We start from the raw sequence: 19,639 nt of genomic DNA, 5'->3' as shown, positions 1-19,639 counted from the left end.
AAACTTAGAGGGTTTTTTGATAAAAATTATTACAACCATCATTATAGCAATTACGTATTCTGGACTCCTTCCAGCATTTATGCTGTAAGTATAAATTAATTATATCTTGAAAGTAAATAATACACCTATTATGCAAAAACCTCTTTTTAAATACTTATAAAATACTTTGCGTACATACTACAGATCTGATTACAATTTTGAGTCAGTGCAGACACATAGTAATTGTATGCAACAAAGTCAAGTTATGCATGCCTCGTTAGCACAGAAGAACTCGGCACTTACAGTCTCTGTCTGCCTGCTGCATACGTGTATCCTCCTCCTGCAAGTAGGTCTGGAGATTTTTTAACACCTGGATTTTTAAGTTTACTGAACAGTTCTTATCTGAAAGAATGCTGTTGTACAGAGTCTTCACTTCCTGTTCAAACATTAAACTTGGGTGCTGGATAAATGCAAATCCTAATGGTGGAAAAAAGAGGAAATAGTTCTCATTATTATTATCTAGAAATTGTATTTCTGCATTTTAAGTCCTTCAATAGAGAGGAATGAAATTTATCTCCTCCCAACAGCATAGCTTTTTCTAGTCTAAACAGTATTGCATTTCCATATGGACACCATCTATAGCTCATAAGAAGTTCTGATAGCCATGACAGTTCTATTAACCATGACTCTGTTTGAGGGATAAAATGGGATGTTGACTCAGCGTGGCTGCACTAAAAAGTTATACAGGTCTGGATCCAGGTCCAGTATAGTGGCTGCATCTCAATGACTAGGAGCTCTCACAAGAACAAAAAAGGAACATTACTAAAAATTACCTGTTATTTTTCTAATACTTTTGGAGATAAACATTCTTCTGAAACTGTACAGTGTTACTTACATGGAGGCAGAGAAGAAGTGTGAAAATTGATGAATATCATGAATATTTAACATCATAATAGAACAAAAAAATTAGCTGTGAACACAGTAACATTTATGCCTCTTGATATCATTATTCATGTATCTATTAAGGTCTTTTCTTGAAAACTATCTGAAGTGTTCCCAAGACTACATGTGTTGGAAATACACACTCCAGAACTGTTTTTAGCTGCAGCCTTACCCTTGTCAAGGAACTAGCTGTTCTTAAGTCTGTATTTCATAAAATTTTTTCTAAATTAGTAGTAATATACACAATTTTAGATTGTGTGCATAAGTTTATAAGTGTTGCTGACAAACTCTTATGCAGTATCATAAAAAACAGTAATGGAACCATAACACCCCCATTTAATTTACATTTAACTATTTGATTATTTTTTTAAATACTGTTGAGGAAAAGCGGACATTAAATATATTTTTTATGACTGCAGGAAACTCAGCTTTTGAATGAACACACAGAAGATATAGAAACATAAAAGAATGAGAGGAAAAATGAAAGAAAACAAAATTATGCATGAGCAGTGTATAAAAATAGCTGTAACAGAGGGAAGACTGAGTCACATTTTTAAAACTGGCTCCTTACAACAAAAAGACAGTGTAGGTAAAGGCTAAGTCCAAGGTAAGACCTCAGTGTGTTAAAATCCCCTTTTGGTCTCAAAGCAAGAAGCAGAGAAGCAGGTGGGAAAAGAGGAGGGAAAGGAATTATAGTGGTCTTAGGAGTATGTGGTATGATTGTGCACCCTATACAAGTGTATACTGGTGTTTGTAACTTGACCACGTCCAACGTCCAACCCATTTTTAAGGTTAATTTTAAAAATGAAAAGCACATGGATGTATGTGTAACAACCCACATCACGTTTGTCTTCATTCGCTTTAAGGCATCTAAACCACCAGTGTTCTCAGGGAAATTTGTATTTTTCCATCCCTGGTCAACTGGGGAAGAAATCTTCCTTGGCACAGCTGTCATAGGAGATGAAGAAAGGCACTTGTGTTTTTTTAAGGATTGACTTCACATCTCAAGAGATCCCATCACATCATTATTCTTCATGCTTTTGTTTTCACTCTATTAACAGTCCTTAGAGGAAGCACTGAACTTGACTAAGATATTAACTGTTAGGTACTTACAAGTTTAGCTAAATTTACTAACAAAAGTTTATATCCTCAACTTGCTTTGTAAATACATATCTGGAAGAGAAGCATAACCAACCATAATTATTAAGTTTCGGGTTAAGCTTAACTCTTCAACAGCAGCAGCACATCTCAAAGCAAAGGCTAAAACTGTTGAATGTCCTTACTAAAATGATATGCTGACAGGAAAGTACACATTCTCCATGTGACACCTTTCACCATGTACCGATGTTGAATTAGCTTGCTAGTCCTTTTCACTTTATTGCTGCTCACAAACACTGAATGACTTTAACAACTTTGCTCAACTAGCAGCCTATAGGATGGAAATTTACACTGTTTACATACATCCAACAGCTACCCTCAGAATGGAACCAGTGCTCAGATGAAATCGATGTATCACTAAAAAAGTAAGGTTTAATTAAAATAAAGACTTAAAGCAGAGAAAAAAAAAATCTGATGAATGACTATGGACAGCCATCCCTATTTTAACCCCTTAGCTAAAACCCATCACAATTCAGTCTATAATTTAGAAACATTTTTGGCAAATGCAGAATATTCCAAATCCATGAACAAAGTAATCAAGCCTATGGTTAAGGAATACAGTTCCTACCCCACAGGCATTATTCTGTAGAGTACAAATAAGTTGGACTGGACTATAGTTGTGTTGCATACATTGATGTAATGCTTGGAAAAACTCCAAGTATTCCATAGCACTGCTCCCACAACAGAGGCAACTCCAATGCCATTGATTCTGCTCAGCTGTCTGAAATGGTTTCTCACAGAACATGAAATGAAGATTCAGTCTTGGTCTTTATCCTCAAAGCTCTAAGCTGAATTGAAGCAGAATATCTAAAAAGTCCCCTAAATAGCAACATAAAGAGGCAAACATCTTGTCCACAGTAAATCATACAATGGAAGCTCACATGCCTCGGAGACAACTTACTTTAGATCAAGCAATAACCCTGAATTGAACCTTCCCAGAAACCAAGGCCTATCTGCCCAAATAAGATTCTCTCAGATGTAGACAGAGAAGTAGAAAATGAACATGACATGAATCAGACAGTGGCAGTTCATTCACCACTGAAATCACTGAAATGCCATGCTAATCTCACAAAGGCCACTCAGCCAGTATAAACTGCCAGAGTTCTGGCAGTTGCACAGACTCCTGCACAGTGTCTTCTTGACTCCTGCACAGTGTCTGCTCCTACACTTAGAATATTCAAAGTTTTTCCAGCACTTTTTTACCTGGTAGACTGAAAAACAAGGTTTGGAGTTACAATATACTTGCTTTTGGAGAAAAAAATAACATCTTCGTTACCTTGGAAATCTGCTGCACTTTACAACTTGGTCATACATCAAAAGGCATTCACTGTCAAAAGCACCCAGTCTGATGCAGAATTATGCAATTAGCAACCTTTTGACAGGTTTTCTATAGCCAGCTCTCAAACCAAACATGCAGTAAATTTTGATTTTAAACAAACTCCCTTGTGACAAAGAAATACAGGAATTCCTACTGATACACATAGATTTTTACTGGAGCAAAAATAATAAAAGCTATTAATATTTCTTACCAAGGCCAATAATGGCTTTTGTCTGTACTTCTTCATCTGAATGCTTCGTAAAGTACATCAGCAGTTCAAGTACTTTATCCTTAATGTTAACCTGAGCAAATCAAAACAAAAATAACAGCTATTTGAAGATGAAATTGATGTTTTTAATCTCTTACAAAAGCATAAATATCAAAAAGAAAAAGAAGACACACAATCTTACTGCATAGCCTTTGCAAAACCACAAAAAGCTATACCATATGCATTACAGAAAAATACACAGCTCTGAGGAATTACAAGTAGTGTGCTTTCAACTTAAAGCGGAGCATTCAATATATCTAAGACATGGAGAGTAAATAAAAGTTATTTTACCTTACTGTTGCCCTTAAAATCTTCCTGATCAAAATCAAAATGCCGACACAGTGCTCCAACAGTGAAAAGTGACCTAAGGAGTGCTGGTTTATTGGCAGTTAGTATTGTACTGTTGGGGTCTTCTTGGTGTTGATTTTTTAATTTAGAAAGTGCACCTGCAGTAAGACAAAAGTTTTTATTACAGTGTTTAATTGTGGTGTATCACTGAGACAAGACTTGTAGCCAAAACTGAAAAGTGACAACTACTTGTGATTTTACTTACCATAGTATCTATTAAAACAGGCCCATACAAATTTATAGTTCTGGGTGACCTTGTTCACAACAGCCCCAAGACAGCTCACACAATGCTGAACCACCTAGAAGCAAGGAAGAACAAATGAATTGTATATTTAGAAGTTAAACTTGAGATTTTTGTGAAGTTATGCAGCAAAAAGCTATGCTGAACTAAAACTAATAATCTAACAGATATAATGTTATGTCCATCTCCTGGACTGCTTGAACTTATTAAAAAATAACAACATCACGTACAAACTCTGGTAAACCAAGTACACTGAATTTTATGGCGTTGTCTTCAAACCAAACTCCATGTGAAATGGAATCAACAGAATAGTAGCAATTAAAAGCTTACTGTCATGCCATATTTGATGATGAGTTTCATGAGGTCTTCCTCAATAGTGGCAAGAAAGGTTTCACTTGGGTGCTCCATTAGTGGCACTACAAGCTCTAAGATTTTTGCAACATTGCAGATCACCATGAAATCATTCTGGGTCTGAAACAACAGCATATACAGTGTTTAACATTTCTGGTCATGTTACCTATAAGCTAAGTATTACTAATATGCATGGATAGTTAAAAATCCCAAATATTTAAGATATTTTGTAAACATCTGAAACAATATTTATATATTTACATCTGCTATTAAATTGTGTATTACTATGAAATTTAGTTCTGTTTACTACAGAAGTTCTGGGAAAAAAAGGACTGGATAAGCTGAATTACAACTCTCATCATAGCTCTATCAGACTTGAAAAACTTTTGGTCTCATAATTTTCTGGAGTCCTACATGAAATTCAGGAACTCTTCCAGACACAGGCAAACTAGAGAATGCACAACATCTGGAAACCGGTATCAGCATCAAAATGAAGTTGTGCTATGACTTAATGTGGTTTAAAGAAAAAGTGATAATGTGTACAAGTGTAGAAGTTAAAATAAAAATTATTACTGGATTGCATTATCATGACTGTAAATGTATTTTAAGTATGGAACCTATGGAAACCTATGGAAAATATTTATCTATATTTATCTATTACAGAGACATCCTGAAACGGTCTTTTGACAAATCAAGTTCACTAATCAGGACAGAATAAATCCCAAATACTACTGTCAAGCTATTTGACCTATTCAAGCTGTCAGTGGTAATTCTATGACTCACCTCAACCTGTGTAAGTATAAAACAGATGCAACCCACCAAACAAGCTGCAGCAGGTAAATAATCAGATTACTCTTTCCCATACTGTTTGTTCAAAAGCAGCTCTAACAGTCTGTTGAAAATGTGCCCAGAGAACACACAAGGGTTGCACCTGGAAAATGCCAGGCTGTATTTCCAATCTAAGCTGGTAATAATTACTCTTCAAGGCTGCCCTGGGCAGCTGACCTAATGAAAGGCATTGCTGCCACCCACCCTTGCTCCTCTTTGAGCCATGGCTGCCCTGCTCCTTCTACCAGATCAGGAGTGTCAGATATAAAGGGCAGAAATCACTGCAGGGGTTCAGAGACCAGAGCTGGGGAGGATTTCTGTATGAGAGCTCTCTACAATGTCTTACAGAGGAATACAAGAGCACTAGAGCTACAGAAGTGAGAGATGAAGTCTGGAAGAGGATGGATCAAGACATTTTCCTTCTCATATATTTGCTATATATTAGATCACTCTATCTTATGCAATGTTTTCCTTAGTCTTAAGACTCATATGTTAAATATTAACTACTGTTACAACTGTGACTATAAACCAAAACAATTTTATGAAATTATTTTATAACAGGAGAAAAACTGGGAAAGAGGCAGTACAGGTTTCAGTTTCACTTGGCTGTAAAATGTGGAGGTAGAAGATGAGGAAGAACATCTTAGAAGCTACAGAGATCTTCAAAAGGACCTAGTAACTTTCAAAGCTATGATACCCACAAAGTAAACTCACAATATTAAATTTTCTTTTACTTCTACCTTCAATTGCTGCAAGTATACAAGATAGCTGTTTTCATGCTCAATTATCTAGGGAAAAAGAAAGACTGATTTTCTCTACTTACACTACATTTAGTGGTCAGGTATGGCTGCATCGTCATGGCATGTTTGACCATCAGCTGGGGCCTTATTTTACTGAATAAGAACAAAGTGGTTATGCAAGCAACCAATCGACCAGAATTCACACCTTTGTTGTCAGAATCTGCAAAAGATCACAAAATATAAAAATGATATAAAGTCCAACTGCTGCTTAAGCAATGAAAACCATATGGCCTAAGCATTGTTTGAATATTTTTTTCATTGCATCTCTTTCAAGATCAAATCAGAATATTCTTAATAGAGATGAGAACATAATGTGTTAACATTTGCATGTGACCAAAAATACTTGAAAAAAGAAGCAAAGATGCTTCAAAGACATCACTAGTTTTTAAACTCCTTACTGTACACAGAAGACTAGCCCAGTCAATGAGTCCTATTACAAATGTAGAACATACTAATGCAAATAAAACTTGCCACATTTGTTTTGATTTTAGTGATGTGAAAGGCTAAAAAAGTTATTTTAAAAGTAGTTCTGTTATTGTGGTTAGCTAGTGAAAATTAGGGAAGCCTTACAGTGCTCAAAAGTTCATAATGAACTTAGTAGCAATAATTCATTACAATCAGCTTTGTAACAGGAACTCTGTAACAGTAACCTCTTGCAACAGTGGTTTCAACAACTGTTACAGTATCATATAAAATTCAAGGGACTTTAGCTGAGTTTTATATTTTATTACCTGATAAAGATTCTTCATATTTAAGAATGTGCTCAACCAAATTGTCAACGAGTTGAGTACAGGCTTTCTTCACAGGTTTATATGAGGCATCCTCTTCCGACTTCAACAGCTGTAGCAGATGAAACAGAAAATGGTTTAGTACTAATGCTGCATTTATTTGCACAGGATACATGTTGGTTTTATAACAACTACTACAGATACACAAGGATTTTAGACTACAAAAGTATTTAATTCTCCATAAAGCTTACAAGTTGAAGAAAAAATTATGTGAATTTAAAAAACAAATCAAAATCAAAGATAAGTAAAGAAAAACTAACTGCAATAAGAATCCATAGAAGTTCTACTATTTTTTGCATTGAGATGTAAGGTGACCTTATGCTTAATGGAATAATGCAGAAATTAACAGAAGTTAGAAATAAAGAGTTTATAGAAACAAAGGGTAAATTCAAAACAAATGTTTTTGACACTAAGCTAAAATATCAAATGAGGATCTAACAGTTTTATCAAAACTGTTTAGCCTTCTTTCATATGACTTCGGGTACTGTCCATGAAAATCCTTTTAATATCTAAGAAGCACTGAGATCATACTGCAGCCTTTTCTTCACCGAAGAGGCTCTTAATGAAGAGGCTCTGATTTACTTGGTTATCTATTTTCATGACACTCCAGGCTAGGATAAACTCAAAAAGGTTTTTTTGCTTGAAAATTAACCAGCGTATACAAGATGTAGAGAATGACAACACATGTTAAGAGATATAAAAAAAGCAACTTCAGTGCTTAGAAATTTCTGTATTAGATATAAATGAAATATAATGCAGAAGTAACTTTTCCTATAAAGATTAATTGCTTCCTTAAACTGTGTAGCAAATACACTGTATGTGAAAATATTCTTATTTATAATTTAAAAAAAAAAAAATCTACATTACACTAGATGACTCATTTCAGAATTAAGTATCTTAGCTGTGGACCACGTGTTTATGTCACTCATTATCAAAGAGATGATGAAACTAAAACCAAACAAAATCCCTCCAAAACTAAGAAGTGAAGTATTTTTAAAAGAGATGATCTGCAAAGACAGAAACTAATGTCAGAGATAAAGAAAACTGCACCAATGGAGATAGAATTGGTCAGATATTTAAAGGGTAGGAACTGAATTTGACTACTGTAAAGGATTGCTCTTGGAGTCCCATTTCTATGTGTTTAGTACCAAAAGAAATGTTAAAATTCTAACAATTATACCACATATTCAAAATTTATTACTTACATTTTGAAGAAGTTGTTCAAACCAGTCATACCCTGTGTCTCTACAAGCTGCAACCTAGAAGTATTTTTGAGAATAAACTGGTTAATAAAGAAGGTATCTGAGGAAAAATTACTTCAATACAGATGTCATCTCGAAAGACCAGTAAACATGCATAGATGTATTTTCATATGCATTCAGAACAATGGAGATAAGAAACTTTCTTCTGCATTTGAAAAAAAATTCTCATTTAAGTGACTCTAGAATTGATGTTTCATACAATATAAAGCCTACATATTTTACTGGAGACTGCTGGCTCTAATGCAAAACAAATTTTTGTTTTGTAGAACATTTTGCACAGATTTAAGCACAAATACAAGACTGACACATGGAAAACAAGCAGGCATGTACACCACAGAATGTCTTGAGTTGGAAGGGACCTACAAGGATCATTGAGTCCTACTCCTGGCCCTGCACAGGACACCTCAACAATTCAACCATGTGCCTGAGAGAGCTGAACTCTGTCAGGCTTGGTGCTGTGACCACTTCCCTGGGGAGCCTGTTCCAGTGCCCAACTACCTCTGGGTGAAGAACCTCTTTTCTAATATCCAACCCAAACCTCCCCTGACATAACTCCGGGCCATTCCCTCAGGTTCTGTCACTGGTCACCAGAGAAAAGTATATATACATATATACACAAACACACACATACACCAATATATATATATAGATATATATATGTATTTTTATATAAACAAACCAAGCGCTCACTGCTACCATATATCAGAAACAGCATACAGGTGCTTCAAACTAGAACCGGCAGGAGAACTGAGAATTTAGCTGAAGTCAAATTGACTGACTTCTCAGATTGGAAAAATGCACACTAGACTATAATTTTGTAAAAATACTTCTATAAAGTAGAACGAAGTTTAAACCTATAATTGTAAGTAATGAAGTGAGGGCCTTTATTTGATATTTACATCTTTGTATAATTGATATTAAAACACCTTTTCAGCACAGTGGCTTTATACAAGATATTTTCACTACAAATTAAAGCATTTTCATTTCAGAGACATTTATTTTGGAGCCCTTTAATTTGCTGCTCCTAAAAAGTAAGACATGATTATGCAGACACTAGTTTACCCTGAGTAAGAACATGACTGTATTTATTAAAACACCTTATTAACCTTTTACTAACCTATTAACCCAATTGATACATTATCAATTGTTTGAGGAAAATTTTCTTTTATGAGAGAACTTAGTTAGGCTTAACTATATGCTCCTTCTAGCAATTCCTGCAGAATGTTAAATATATTAGAAGGTGGCTGTGTTTTAAATGAACAAGTACTTTATGCAATCTGAATATAGTGTGGTCCCAGTTATCATTGCCAGCAGATTAAGAGAGCATTTAAAGTTTCCTACAGCCTGTTCAATCAGATGAATAATATTCGCATATATTTCATGCCAGGAGATAAAAAGAAAACCATCTGATAAATTTTTCCAAAAAATACAGATAATACTTCAAAGATACTAAAAACATAGTTGAATTTCACACACAGTTTAAATCTGTTTAACGTACCACATCAGTGATGTTTAGTATTTTCCTTGTCATTGCTTCTTTGTCATGGTGTGGAGTTGGAGTAAACCAGAGCTTCTGGAATGTCTCATTTACTAATTTCTGCAGGAAAAGAAAATATTAGCATAAATAAATAAACTTAAATCATTACACCAGTATTATTTCTACAGATCCATACAACAGATTTGTTGATGTTCCACGCCAGTTCATAAGAAACTATGCAACCTAAGTTAGACTGTTGAAGGAAATGTTATCTGAGACAGACCTGGGTCTGCTATTACAGGAGTTATACTGACTTCTGTGCAAACTTCAGCAAAATGAATCAGTGGAAACTGATGCTACAGAAAATGGGAGTTACCATCTTCCCGCATTCCTCAGGAAAACACACTACTATATTCCCTTTCAACATTTTTGAATGGAGGACAAAATAGAATAGAATGAAAATGAACAAAATGATTCCAAAATGATTCTTATTCATGGAAATGTAAAAAATGCATTGAAGATAATGCCCTATTTTTTCTGATATCGTTAGAAAGCTAAAGGGAAGAATGAGAGAAAGTAAGGTCATCCTCCCCTCCCAGAGGCACCTTGGATCTAGATGTTCATCTGCTTGTTGTCCTCTCAGAAAGCCATTAATGTATCTCAAGTGGTAAAAATATCTGCTGCAGCTTCAAAGTTGCAGATTTCAAATCCTACTGAAAGCTTGACACAAAATCACTACAAGTGTGTTTCTAATTACCCCAAAAAATTTAAGATTATTTTGCCAAATTAAACAAATCAAACAGGCTTATGATTTAATACATTATCTTAGGTTTGTGCCCCTCTGTATATACATTGCACAAAGTGTAGAGTGTAAGCACATAAGTAACGTTTTAGGGGGAATATGATTGATTCAGCGAACATTCAGAATTAATATGAAATTAGCAGGGACTAATACTTTATAATGTTATATCTGCTCTCAAAAATTCCTAGAAGTCATAAATATTACAAAGGAGTAATGTAATTCTTTTCTGATTTTTTTTTGGTCAAAATATGGAACCACTAAAATAATGATAATTAAAATTCTGAAGGATATGTTTCATTCTACCTTAATGCCTTCTTCATCATTGACTCTCCGAATCATTTTCACACACATTTCTGTAATTTTGGGGAACGTTGGTTGTTCAATGCAGATATCCCTAAGTATCTTTATGACTCTTTTTCTGACACTGATACCAGTATCCTGTGAAGAGAAAAGAATTACACTCTTGAAAACAAATCAGAAACATTAATTTATGTATTATACAAATTAATACTTGAAGATCACCAAATCTGACTTGCAAAATTTATTTAGAAAAGGCAACTAAAATATTCTGGAGTGCACTTATACAAAAGCCCAGCATAACTTGTTCTAAAGGTTTTGGCTGAGTTCCCAGAATCTTGAAACACTTCCTCCATTTATAACCTCCCATCTAAGAGCTCATGATGTTGCAAATGCATAACTCCTTTTCTTAATCCAAGAGCTTACAAGCCAGATATGATGATGCTTTATCTACTCTATTGGAATACACAAGACTCCTTATAGATCTGGATGGTAATACTTTAAGCCTTTGGATAAAGTTTATGGATAAGACACATGCAAGCAGTCTTTTCCATTTTACTAGGCTTCATCTAAGGAGATGGAGGAAGATTTTCACTTCATTTCACCTTATTCAAGATCTGTTGAATCTGAATATCAGGTTGAATTGCTTTCTGCAGTGTAGTACGCATATGACCTCCTTAGCTCCAAAACCCTTCACAAACTTCTTCTAGCATCTAATTGCAGCAAATGAGTACTACTTGACTAAAAACCTGACATGGATGCTAAGAGCTAGTGTTATCCTACAGTTAAATTAACATTGTGTTTTATCTGAACATCTAGAAAAAAATTAGCACTTTTTTGGTACAAAAACTCTAATAAGCATTTCAAACCACTAAAAACAGCATATATAAGCTGCCCTCAATGACCCATATTTCAGACTTCAGAAATGTAGCAAAATTCCTCATTTCACCTAATTCGAGCCTTAGTAATGGAATCAAAGGAATATATCCCTGGTTCTGATGCAGTACAACTTTCTGTATATGTTTACCTTTCGACATAACAAAGCCTCTCTGAAAACAAGTGATGCAATTTACAAGGTTTTTTTTAAAGCATGATGCTCACCATTCAAGCAATAAGATATAACAATATCATTCCAGCTTATTAAACATACGAGCTCAGTTAACAGCAAGTTTTCCAACACCACTTATTTTATCATAAACACCACAGGTCACCGTACCAATATCCTTTCAATCAGCATGTCATAATACTGCTCAGCAAGCTGAGGGCGACAAAGCACAAATCGGCCAAGCAGCTCCACAGCTGCTTCTCGTACACTGGTGGAGTTATCCATGAGCCGCCCATGAACTCCTCGCTGCATATCCAGCTGAAAAAAACAAACGAAACAAGGATGCAAAATAAGAAATGAAGACTTATTTTGTGACAGAAGAACATACGCCATATGATGGATATTTCCTTTTTTACCCTGGCTAGAATACTGGGGTCTACAGCAACAACTTCAGATAAACACTTCATGGCTTTTGTTCGGACTGCAATTGCATTTTCACCAAGTACACGCAGAATCTAGGAGGAGAACAAAAACAAAGATTCAGGTTTTTTGGGAAGGTAGCAAGCATTGGTTAACAACAAAAATGCACCAGAATAACGTGTAAACAATGTAACTAAAATAATAATAATAATAATAATAACTACATAAAGATAGTAATAACTAAAACCTGAATTTATTTTTTCAGAGAGCAAAAGGGTGCATGCTAGTGTTGTTTCATGGCACTGAAAACTAAACATGGATATTTACTAGGATTTGCTCTTCTCTAAGATGGGTCATTAAGTTTCTTAATTTCAAATTCTACTTTGCTTTTCTCCCAGAAAAAGCAAAGAAATGACACTTGTCAAACAGCAGCTTCCAAAGTGACAGCAACACACAGATGCAAGCAACTGGCCAATCTGGCTTGTATTTGAAAATCAAATTACACTCAATTTAATGAATTAATCTTATCAAATAAGCATGCATCTTACAGAAGCTGTGAAAACTATTTCATCACTTTGTAATGATCCTTTCACTGTGTACATATAATGATTGCACCATGCACATACATGGGCAAATAAAATAATGGTGTACATTATGACATACAAAACGAATGCCAGAAAAAGAAACGTAATCACTTACGACACCAATACAGACTATGACAGTACATGGTGTTACTTTATGACAATTTCCAGCACAATTTACCTGTGTCAAATAAATATCGAAGCTCTGGGCAAACGGCCTCATAGAGGCCAAGTAGCGAACAATCAAACATGCATCCTCATAGTCCACAGTATCAGAATTCATCCTGCAACAAATTCCATGTGTTAATTAGGACATGTTGATACAAAAAATTATTTAAAACATCAAATCCATGGCTAATAAATGAGTAAGTGGTACTAAAACATACTTTAATGTACTGAATTGAGATGGAGCAGTTTTAATGATGCTGCGAAGAAACTTTTTGCGACTTTCTGCTCTGTGCATGATTTGTCCTGTGGTCTCAACATCTTTTGCATGATGAGTTCCTTCAGATGAATCCTCATCTTTCTGAGATTTAATTGCTTTCTCTGTCTCCATAGTTGTATCACGGAACCACTGAGCTACATAAAACTTCCGAGAAAACTGTAGAAATACAGCAGGATGCAGAGAAAACAAAAACAATAGATACAGAAAAAGAAAATTAACAGACTTATAATGAGATTAAGGGAATCTAATGTATCAATATTATTTTAGAAAACACAACAGTATATGTTAGGGTGACAATTTAATTGAAGTGTTAATACGTATAATCAAAAATCATTTTATTCAATACACATTATTGAAATTATTTTTATATAAGCCTGACAACAGAAAGCTGAAATTTACCACTAATGATGCATCAATTTCTGTGTTCTCATCCAGATAATCTAGCAAAGCCTTTTGCAGCTGTTGAATTTCGTCTTCTCCTCCTGAAACCTGTTAGAAGTAGAAAGATAGTTATAAACCAGAATATTGCACAGTTGTACTTATCTGAAAATCCACATGTCCACACATAAAATACACTGAAGTCAGTTGTTTGCATAATTGCAGAACACTAATAATTTTTTAACCAATTAGTTATAAAGTCTAAAAAATATTAAAAGCGGAATAAGACTGGTTTTAAAACACACTGACTGATTTGATTCATTTTGTTCTATGATCCTGTGTGAGGACCCTGTCACAGGGGAAAAAAGAAGGGCCAAACCCATAAACCACCTTTATTTCCTCAATAATATACTGAAACACATTGATCCTTGCAGTTGCTGAAGTTACAGCAGAGAAAGGTATTATTTTTCCCCCAAAATGAATGAATTCAAGAGTTCAAAGCATGTCTAAAATGCATATAATATTAGATAAACTAATGACAAGCATGCACAGGTGTTCAAATGAACTTGACAATCTGTGACAGATTTCTACAAAAAAAATCTACTGTTCAAAAATGTCAAAACAGAACAGATTTCCCAAAAAAAACTAACTGTATGAATAAGGAGTCCAAACCACAGTACGGAGTGCAATATGCATTTATCAATCATTAAGGAATATCCTGGTAATGATAGAGCATAGAAGAAAATATCCAAGAGAGTCTAAGTACTCAATTTAGCAGGAAAGAAAAATCTGTGGAGGTGTAAGTTCACTTCTGAATGGAAATAATAATTTAAGTTTCTGATGACAACAGCTACCAACAGCTGTTCTTATTTTCTTGCCATTTGAACAGTAAAGTGAAACTCAGCTGTCATGTACGTATTGTTCTTCATAAATAACACAACACTGCTCTGACTGATGGTACTGTACCACACACACCTTCCACAATGCATGGATGGTATTGTCTACCATTACTGATGTTAAGCTTCCTGAGTAACTGAAAAAATGTTCCTAACATTCAATTGCCCACAGCAATGTTATTTTCTGCAGATGCCAATGCCTAGCAACTATGTGATCCTGTAAAAAGCCCAAACCAAATAGAAAAATTCAGGTATGTATCTTTCTAGAATATCTTTCAATAGTATTATAACTTCTGGAGATAAGAAAAGAGAAAAGGATTTTTCTAAAATACTTCCTCCCTAAGTCAAATGTAAAACCGTTAGAATTGCTGTCAACAGTGGAGGATTATAACCCCTTAGTAAATAGAAGTATAAATTATACAAAGCCACGGACATAAAGATTTGACACTATATGTTGTAGAATATTGTAATTGACAAAAGTTACGGGAAGTATCACTCTCATAAAGCAGTAGATGGCTTTTCATTCTGCAACTGAATGCCTGCAAAGTGCAGAAAAATAAATCTAATGGTCACTGTAAAGTACATGTAATATAGATCTGAAGTCTTTTCAGGTAACAGAAAGGGAAATGCTGAGAACAGTTGTTAGCAGTTCAGAAAGAAATGCATAACATCCATAAGAAAAACACAAGTCCCCATTTTTAAAAGGACACATAGGACATGAGATTTTCTTATCATATGATGTACTGTTACCACTTTGCAATTGCAAATACAGGTACATACGTATTTTTAAGGTCTCCTAAGAAAGAACATAACTGTTGCTCCATTATTTTCTCTCTATTGCCACAGGAAAACTGGTAAACTGATTACCCACTGTAACTAACCAATTCATAGGATCACTACAGAGATGGTGCAAGGAAGACTTGAGCTAACAAATGTGATACTAATAAATACAGTATATTTGATTCAGAAACTTGAATAGTGATTCTCCATAATGTCAGTTTTTCAAATATCTTTATAATTTTCATGTATTTGAATGGATAGATCTCTATCCAGCTGGCATAGGATGTCTCACACACCTGTTTGAGGATTCTGGCTATAGATCCTTGATCCATTTTGCTAGTGACCGCATCTTTCCGTAGTCTTGCAGCTACAGTTCCAAGATAGTCAAGTGATGCAACTCTTAATGCCATTTCTGTAGATTTGTTACTAAATTGGTGAACCTAAGAAAAGTAGAATAAACTATTAAATACAAATCTTTATTTATGCAACTGAAGTTCTTCTCACAAGAGACTGCTTTACTTTTCTAAAATTTTCACCTGACTTTCATGTTGCATAAAAGTATGTAGCTTACCATTACATTACAGATACATTAATTACTTTACATTAATGCCTCTTTATTGGGTCTCCCTCTCTCTCTCCAAATATGCCTCTTACTGTTTTTTTAAATATATATTTTCATTAAACAAAACAGACAACTAACACAGCGGATCATCTTCAATAGCAGAGATCTTTAGCATCATAATGCTATTTCTTCATTATTCACACAAATATAAAGCTACATTTTCCCAGCCATAAAATATTTTCCAAGAAATAGCTCAAATTACTGATTTAATTACACTGTGATACTGAAAAGCAACATTCCCATTCTATGAAATGACATAAGCAAAAGCTGTAATTGTGAGAAAACAAACCACTTAGTTGTTTTCTGGTTCTATGATGAAGGAGCAGTCTAGAGAAAATATTTAATATGAATAATTACAGCTATTGTGTTGAAAATGTAATGGAATAGTGGAACTGGACTTCCATGAGGAACTGTATACATATGACTTTTAAGAAGTTCCATATGAATGATCCTCTAACCAAAATTTTATTATTTATGTGTTACATAGTAGTAAAGCACTCAAGAAAATCCTTATATGTTGCAGATGATCAGAAAGCATTCCTGTAGTAGTTTCAGCTGAAACAAAAAAGTCTTCATTGTAGTATAAAATAAATTCATACAGTTAAAAACAAGAATCCCTTACCAATAGTCTTCCTAATAAGCTAAGTAGCAACTCTGCAGCTGGCCATTCTGGTTTGTTGACTGTTGAAAGAAGATCTTGAATGAAGTTCTCAAACAGTGGCCTGTAATCTTCTTCCCCTTGTTTACTGCCGCACCTGTTTAAAATAAAATGCATTTTGTAAAAGAACTAGCAGAAAATTTGTTTTATTCATTTACAGAGAAACAGCCTAAACAGTTATCACTCCAAGTTGCATTGCATGTAAAGCAGCTAATTCGTGCTAACAGAATTTTGTTGCCAAGATTTTTTTTATTTTTAGCTTTGCAATAAAGTCTGCATTGACTTGGACAGACAAAGTAGGTAGAACTTTAAGCTTAAGAACTTTAAGCTTAAGCTGGAGTAGGATAGTTGAGAGGTGATGTGTTTATACTCCTTAATCTTGGTTTGATTTATCTGATAGTGATAAGACATCTCAGTATTATGCTTCATAAAGGCTACAATCAGAATGTAAAAAAAAAATAAAATTAAAAATCAAAAGTTAAAACACCTGATAATTTTTGACTTATATGTGGCATCTCTAAGTTTAACAACATCAGAATCATGCAGAGAGATTGTTGATGGCTTATTAAATAGCTTTTTGGCTTTAAGTGTAGAAATTGATACAATAAAAACCTAAAGATGTATTCTTTGAAATCCTTTGGTTGTTCAGGCATGGGTTTTTTTCCCTTTTGAGCTATTAACATTGCTAACTTCAGCTAAATGAAAGTAATGTTTAGGGTTTTTATATCTGATGATAGAATCAACATGGTTTCATGACTTATATATATCTACTCCACCTTCTTTTCCAGGCCTCATTTAAGTAATAGACCTCTAATAAAGGAATCCTACACAAACTATCAAGCATTCTTGAATGTATAAAGAATTCTACACTGTGCAGAATTCCTGTTCCACAAACATTTTTGACTAGACCGGAAACTCTGAAGCACCTATAAAGTATACCGTTATAAATAACTCCATGTATAGGTATTTATCACTGTGCAGTGGTCAGGTTTGTCTTGAAGTATGACTGACTTGATATGGAGCTGGTTTCATCAATGCAAGAATGCAAGAGTACTTACTTCTTAAGGAAAATAGAAAGGAAGTTTTGTGCTGTTCTCATGGCTGTTTCATAAGAGTTAGTAATAAGCACATCTTGATCCACCTAAAAATAACAAAATATATTTGTCTACTATAGCATACACAGAACTATGATTTCCAGATCAGCATTTCTCATGCATCAAAAAATTACAGCAAACATAAAATTACAATGTTTACTACAGCACTGTAATAAAATATTATAAAATGTTATATCTACATGCATAAGTCACTTCTGTAAACACACACACAAAAAAGGCTTTTTAAAAATATCTTACTTTCTTGTTTGATTCCTCCTCTGAATTCGAATCCTTTTCTGCGGATGGTAAGTGCACCACACACTGAATAAGTTGCAGAACTAGTGCTGTTACCATCTGAATATACATGGGCTCTCCATCAGTGTCACTGCTGTTTAACCTGTTAATAAGAAAAGAAAGCATTAACACCAAAAGTAAACAAAAATGACAAAACACAACAAAAATTTTTGGTCTTAAATAGTATCCTTCAAAAATTATAACCACAGCTGGAAATCTGTATTCTAGACATTTATCTAGTTATTTGCTTCTTTCTTATGCAGTGTAACATTTGATCTAAAAAAACCCAGTATTGTTCTTAGGTAGAAGAGGTGAACTGAAACAGCACTAAGATGGGCTATCAGAGAATCTGTGAAGTTCATCAGCTGAAAAAGCTACTGGAATGTTTAATAAATCAAACACCTACATGCTAAAACACTTAATAATAAATTTATTATGTATAATGCCATGTCCTCTTTCAACACAACAGAACAAAATACATCAAACCATTTCCATAATGATTTATTGTTTCTATAGGTTTTTAAAGTATGCAAAATATGCATGGCTTTTAAAGAAGAGAAAATAACGACCATGACCTGGATTGACTTTTACAAGTTACACCTATGGTAATCTGCCGTAGCATAGCAGACTATAAACTTGAGCATGCAAGAGCCTAAGTGTGTCTTAAGTTGGTAAGAAGACTATGAATACATTCCATGTTTCTCCCATGACATAACCTAAGAAATAGTATGATGTTTACTGCCCATATATACATCAACACCACCTATTGCTACCCTTAACAATATAAAGAGATGATAATCCCTGACACATGAAATGATATTGAAATGAAACTGATTCCTGTTCTGGGAAGAGTATACTGAATGTGTCCTCAAAGAAATTCAGCTAGAATTTTCCTATTAAGCTTTAGAAATGAAGAAATTATGTAACTCCATACAGACTGAACCAAAAAATTGTCCAACGGAAAAAACTCTGAGCGTACACTGACATCACACTTGTTCACATTCTTAGCTGAGCAAAATAATGAGAGATTTCAATTATTTTTGTAGGTAGGCACTAATGCGATAGCGTAAAAATCAGTGATTATTACAAGACATTTGTCAAATAATTCCTCTATTGAAATCTCTACCTGTAAAAAATGCAGCTTGTGGAGACACAGATTTTTAACATAGTTATTACTGAAGATTAAAATCCTACATCTATAAACTGTAAATGCTACAGTTTACAAGTTATTAATTTATGTCAGAAATTACCTGAAGTTTCTCAAACTCCTCTTGCTAGTTGGTAGTCTTGCAAGGGAAGTGAAAATTTCTTCTAGTATTAGCTGTCTGTGTTTTTCATACCGGGAGAACACCTATTTAATAGTAATAGTTACAAGATTATTAGAAAATTATTTATTGATACATAAAATACCACTTGTTAAATGCATGGTTAAAAAATATATGTAGAACATACACTCTAAATGAAAAATAAATCATAATTGATGCATACCTTATTTTAATGTTTTGATTTTCAATATTCAATTATTTATTTAATTAATTTTTTATAAAATAGATTAAAACAATTTCAA

General features: G+C 34.1%; 1 protein-coding gene across 6 annotated transcripts in view; it reads right to left on the bottom strand.

Annotated features, from left to right (window-relative positions):
* Window positions 1–19,639, bottom strand: part of NIPBL (NIPBL cohesin loading factor) — a 154,668-nt gene that overhangs the window by 7,989 nt on the left and 127,040 nt on the right. For all 6 annotated transcript variants that reach the window (XM_051772307.1, XM_051772306.1, XM_051772313.1 and 3 more), the window contains 20 exons: window positions 19,323–19,423; window positions 18,037–18,175; window positions 17,743–17,825; window positions 16,649–16,781; window positions 15,701–15,844; window positions 13,750–13,839; window positions 13,292–13,506; window positions 13,087–13,189; window positions 12,321–12,419; window positions 12,076–12,222; window positions 10,866–11,000; window positions 9,782–9,880; window positions 8,227–8,280; window positions 6,965–7,073; window positions 6,257–6,393; window positions 4,585–4,725; window positions 4,219–4,312; window positions 3,957–4,111; window positions 3,609–3,699; window positions 283–456 (listed from right to left, as the gene is read on the bottom strand). In XM_051772307.1, the coding sequence (XP_051628267.1) occupies window positions 283–456; window positions 3,609–3,699; window positions 3,957–4,111; window positions 4,219–4,312; window positions 4,585–4,725; window positions 6,257–6,393; window positions 6,965–7,073; window positions 8,227–8,280; window positions 9,782–9,880; window positions 10,866–11,000; window positions 12,076–12,222; window positions 12,321–12,419; window positions 13,087–13,189; window positions 13,292–13,506; window positions 13,750–13,839; window positions 15,701–15,844; window positions 16,649–16,781; window positions 17,743–17,825; window positions 18,037–18,175; window positions 19,323–19,423 (2,443 nt within the window). The remainder of the gene's footprint in view (window positions 1–282; window positions 457–3,608; window positions 3,700–3,956; window positions 4,112–4,218; window positions 4,313–4,584; window positions 4,726–6,256; window positions 6,394–6,964; window positions 7,074–8,226; window positions 8,281–9,781; window positions 9,881–10,865; window positions 11,001–12,075; window positions 12,223–12,320; window positions 12,420–13,086; window positions 13,190–13,291; window positions 13,507–13,749; window positions 13,840–15,700; window positions 15,845–16,648; window positions 16,782–17,742; window positions 17,826–18,036; window positions 18,176–19,322; window positions 19,424–19,639) is intronic.

The sequence above is a fragment of the Manacus candei genome, unplaced genomic scaffold (genome assembly GCF_025592945.1).
Source record: "Manacus candei isolate 608988 ecotype Guabito, Panama unplaced genomic scaffold, ASM2559294v1 h1tg000152l, whole genome shotgun sequence".
Classification (NCBI taxonomy): Eukaryota; Metazoa; Chordata; class Aves; order Passeriformes; family Pipridae; genus Manacus; species Manacus candei.
This window is presented reverse-complemented; position numbering and strand designations above follow the sequence as displayed.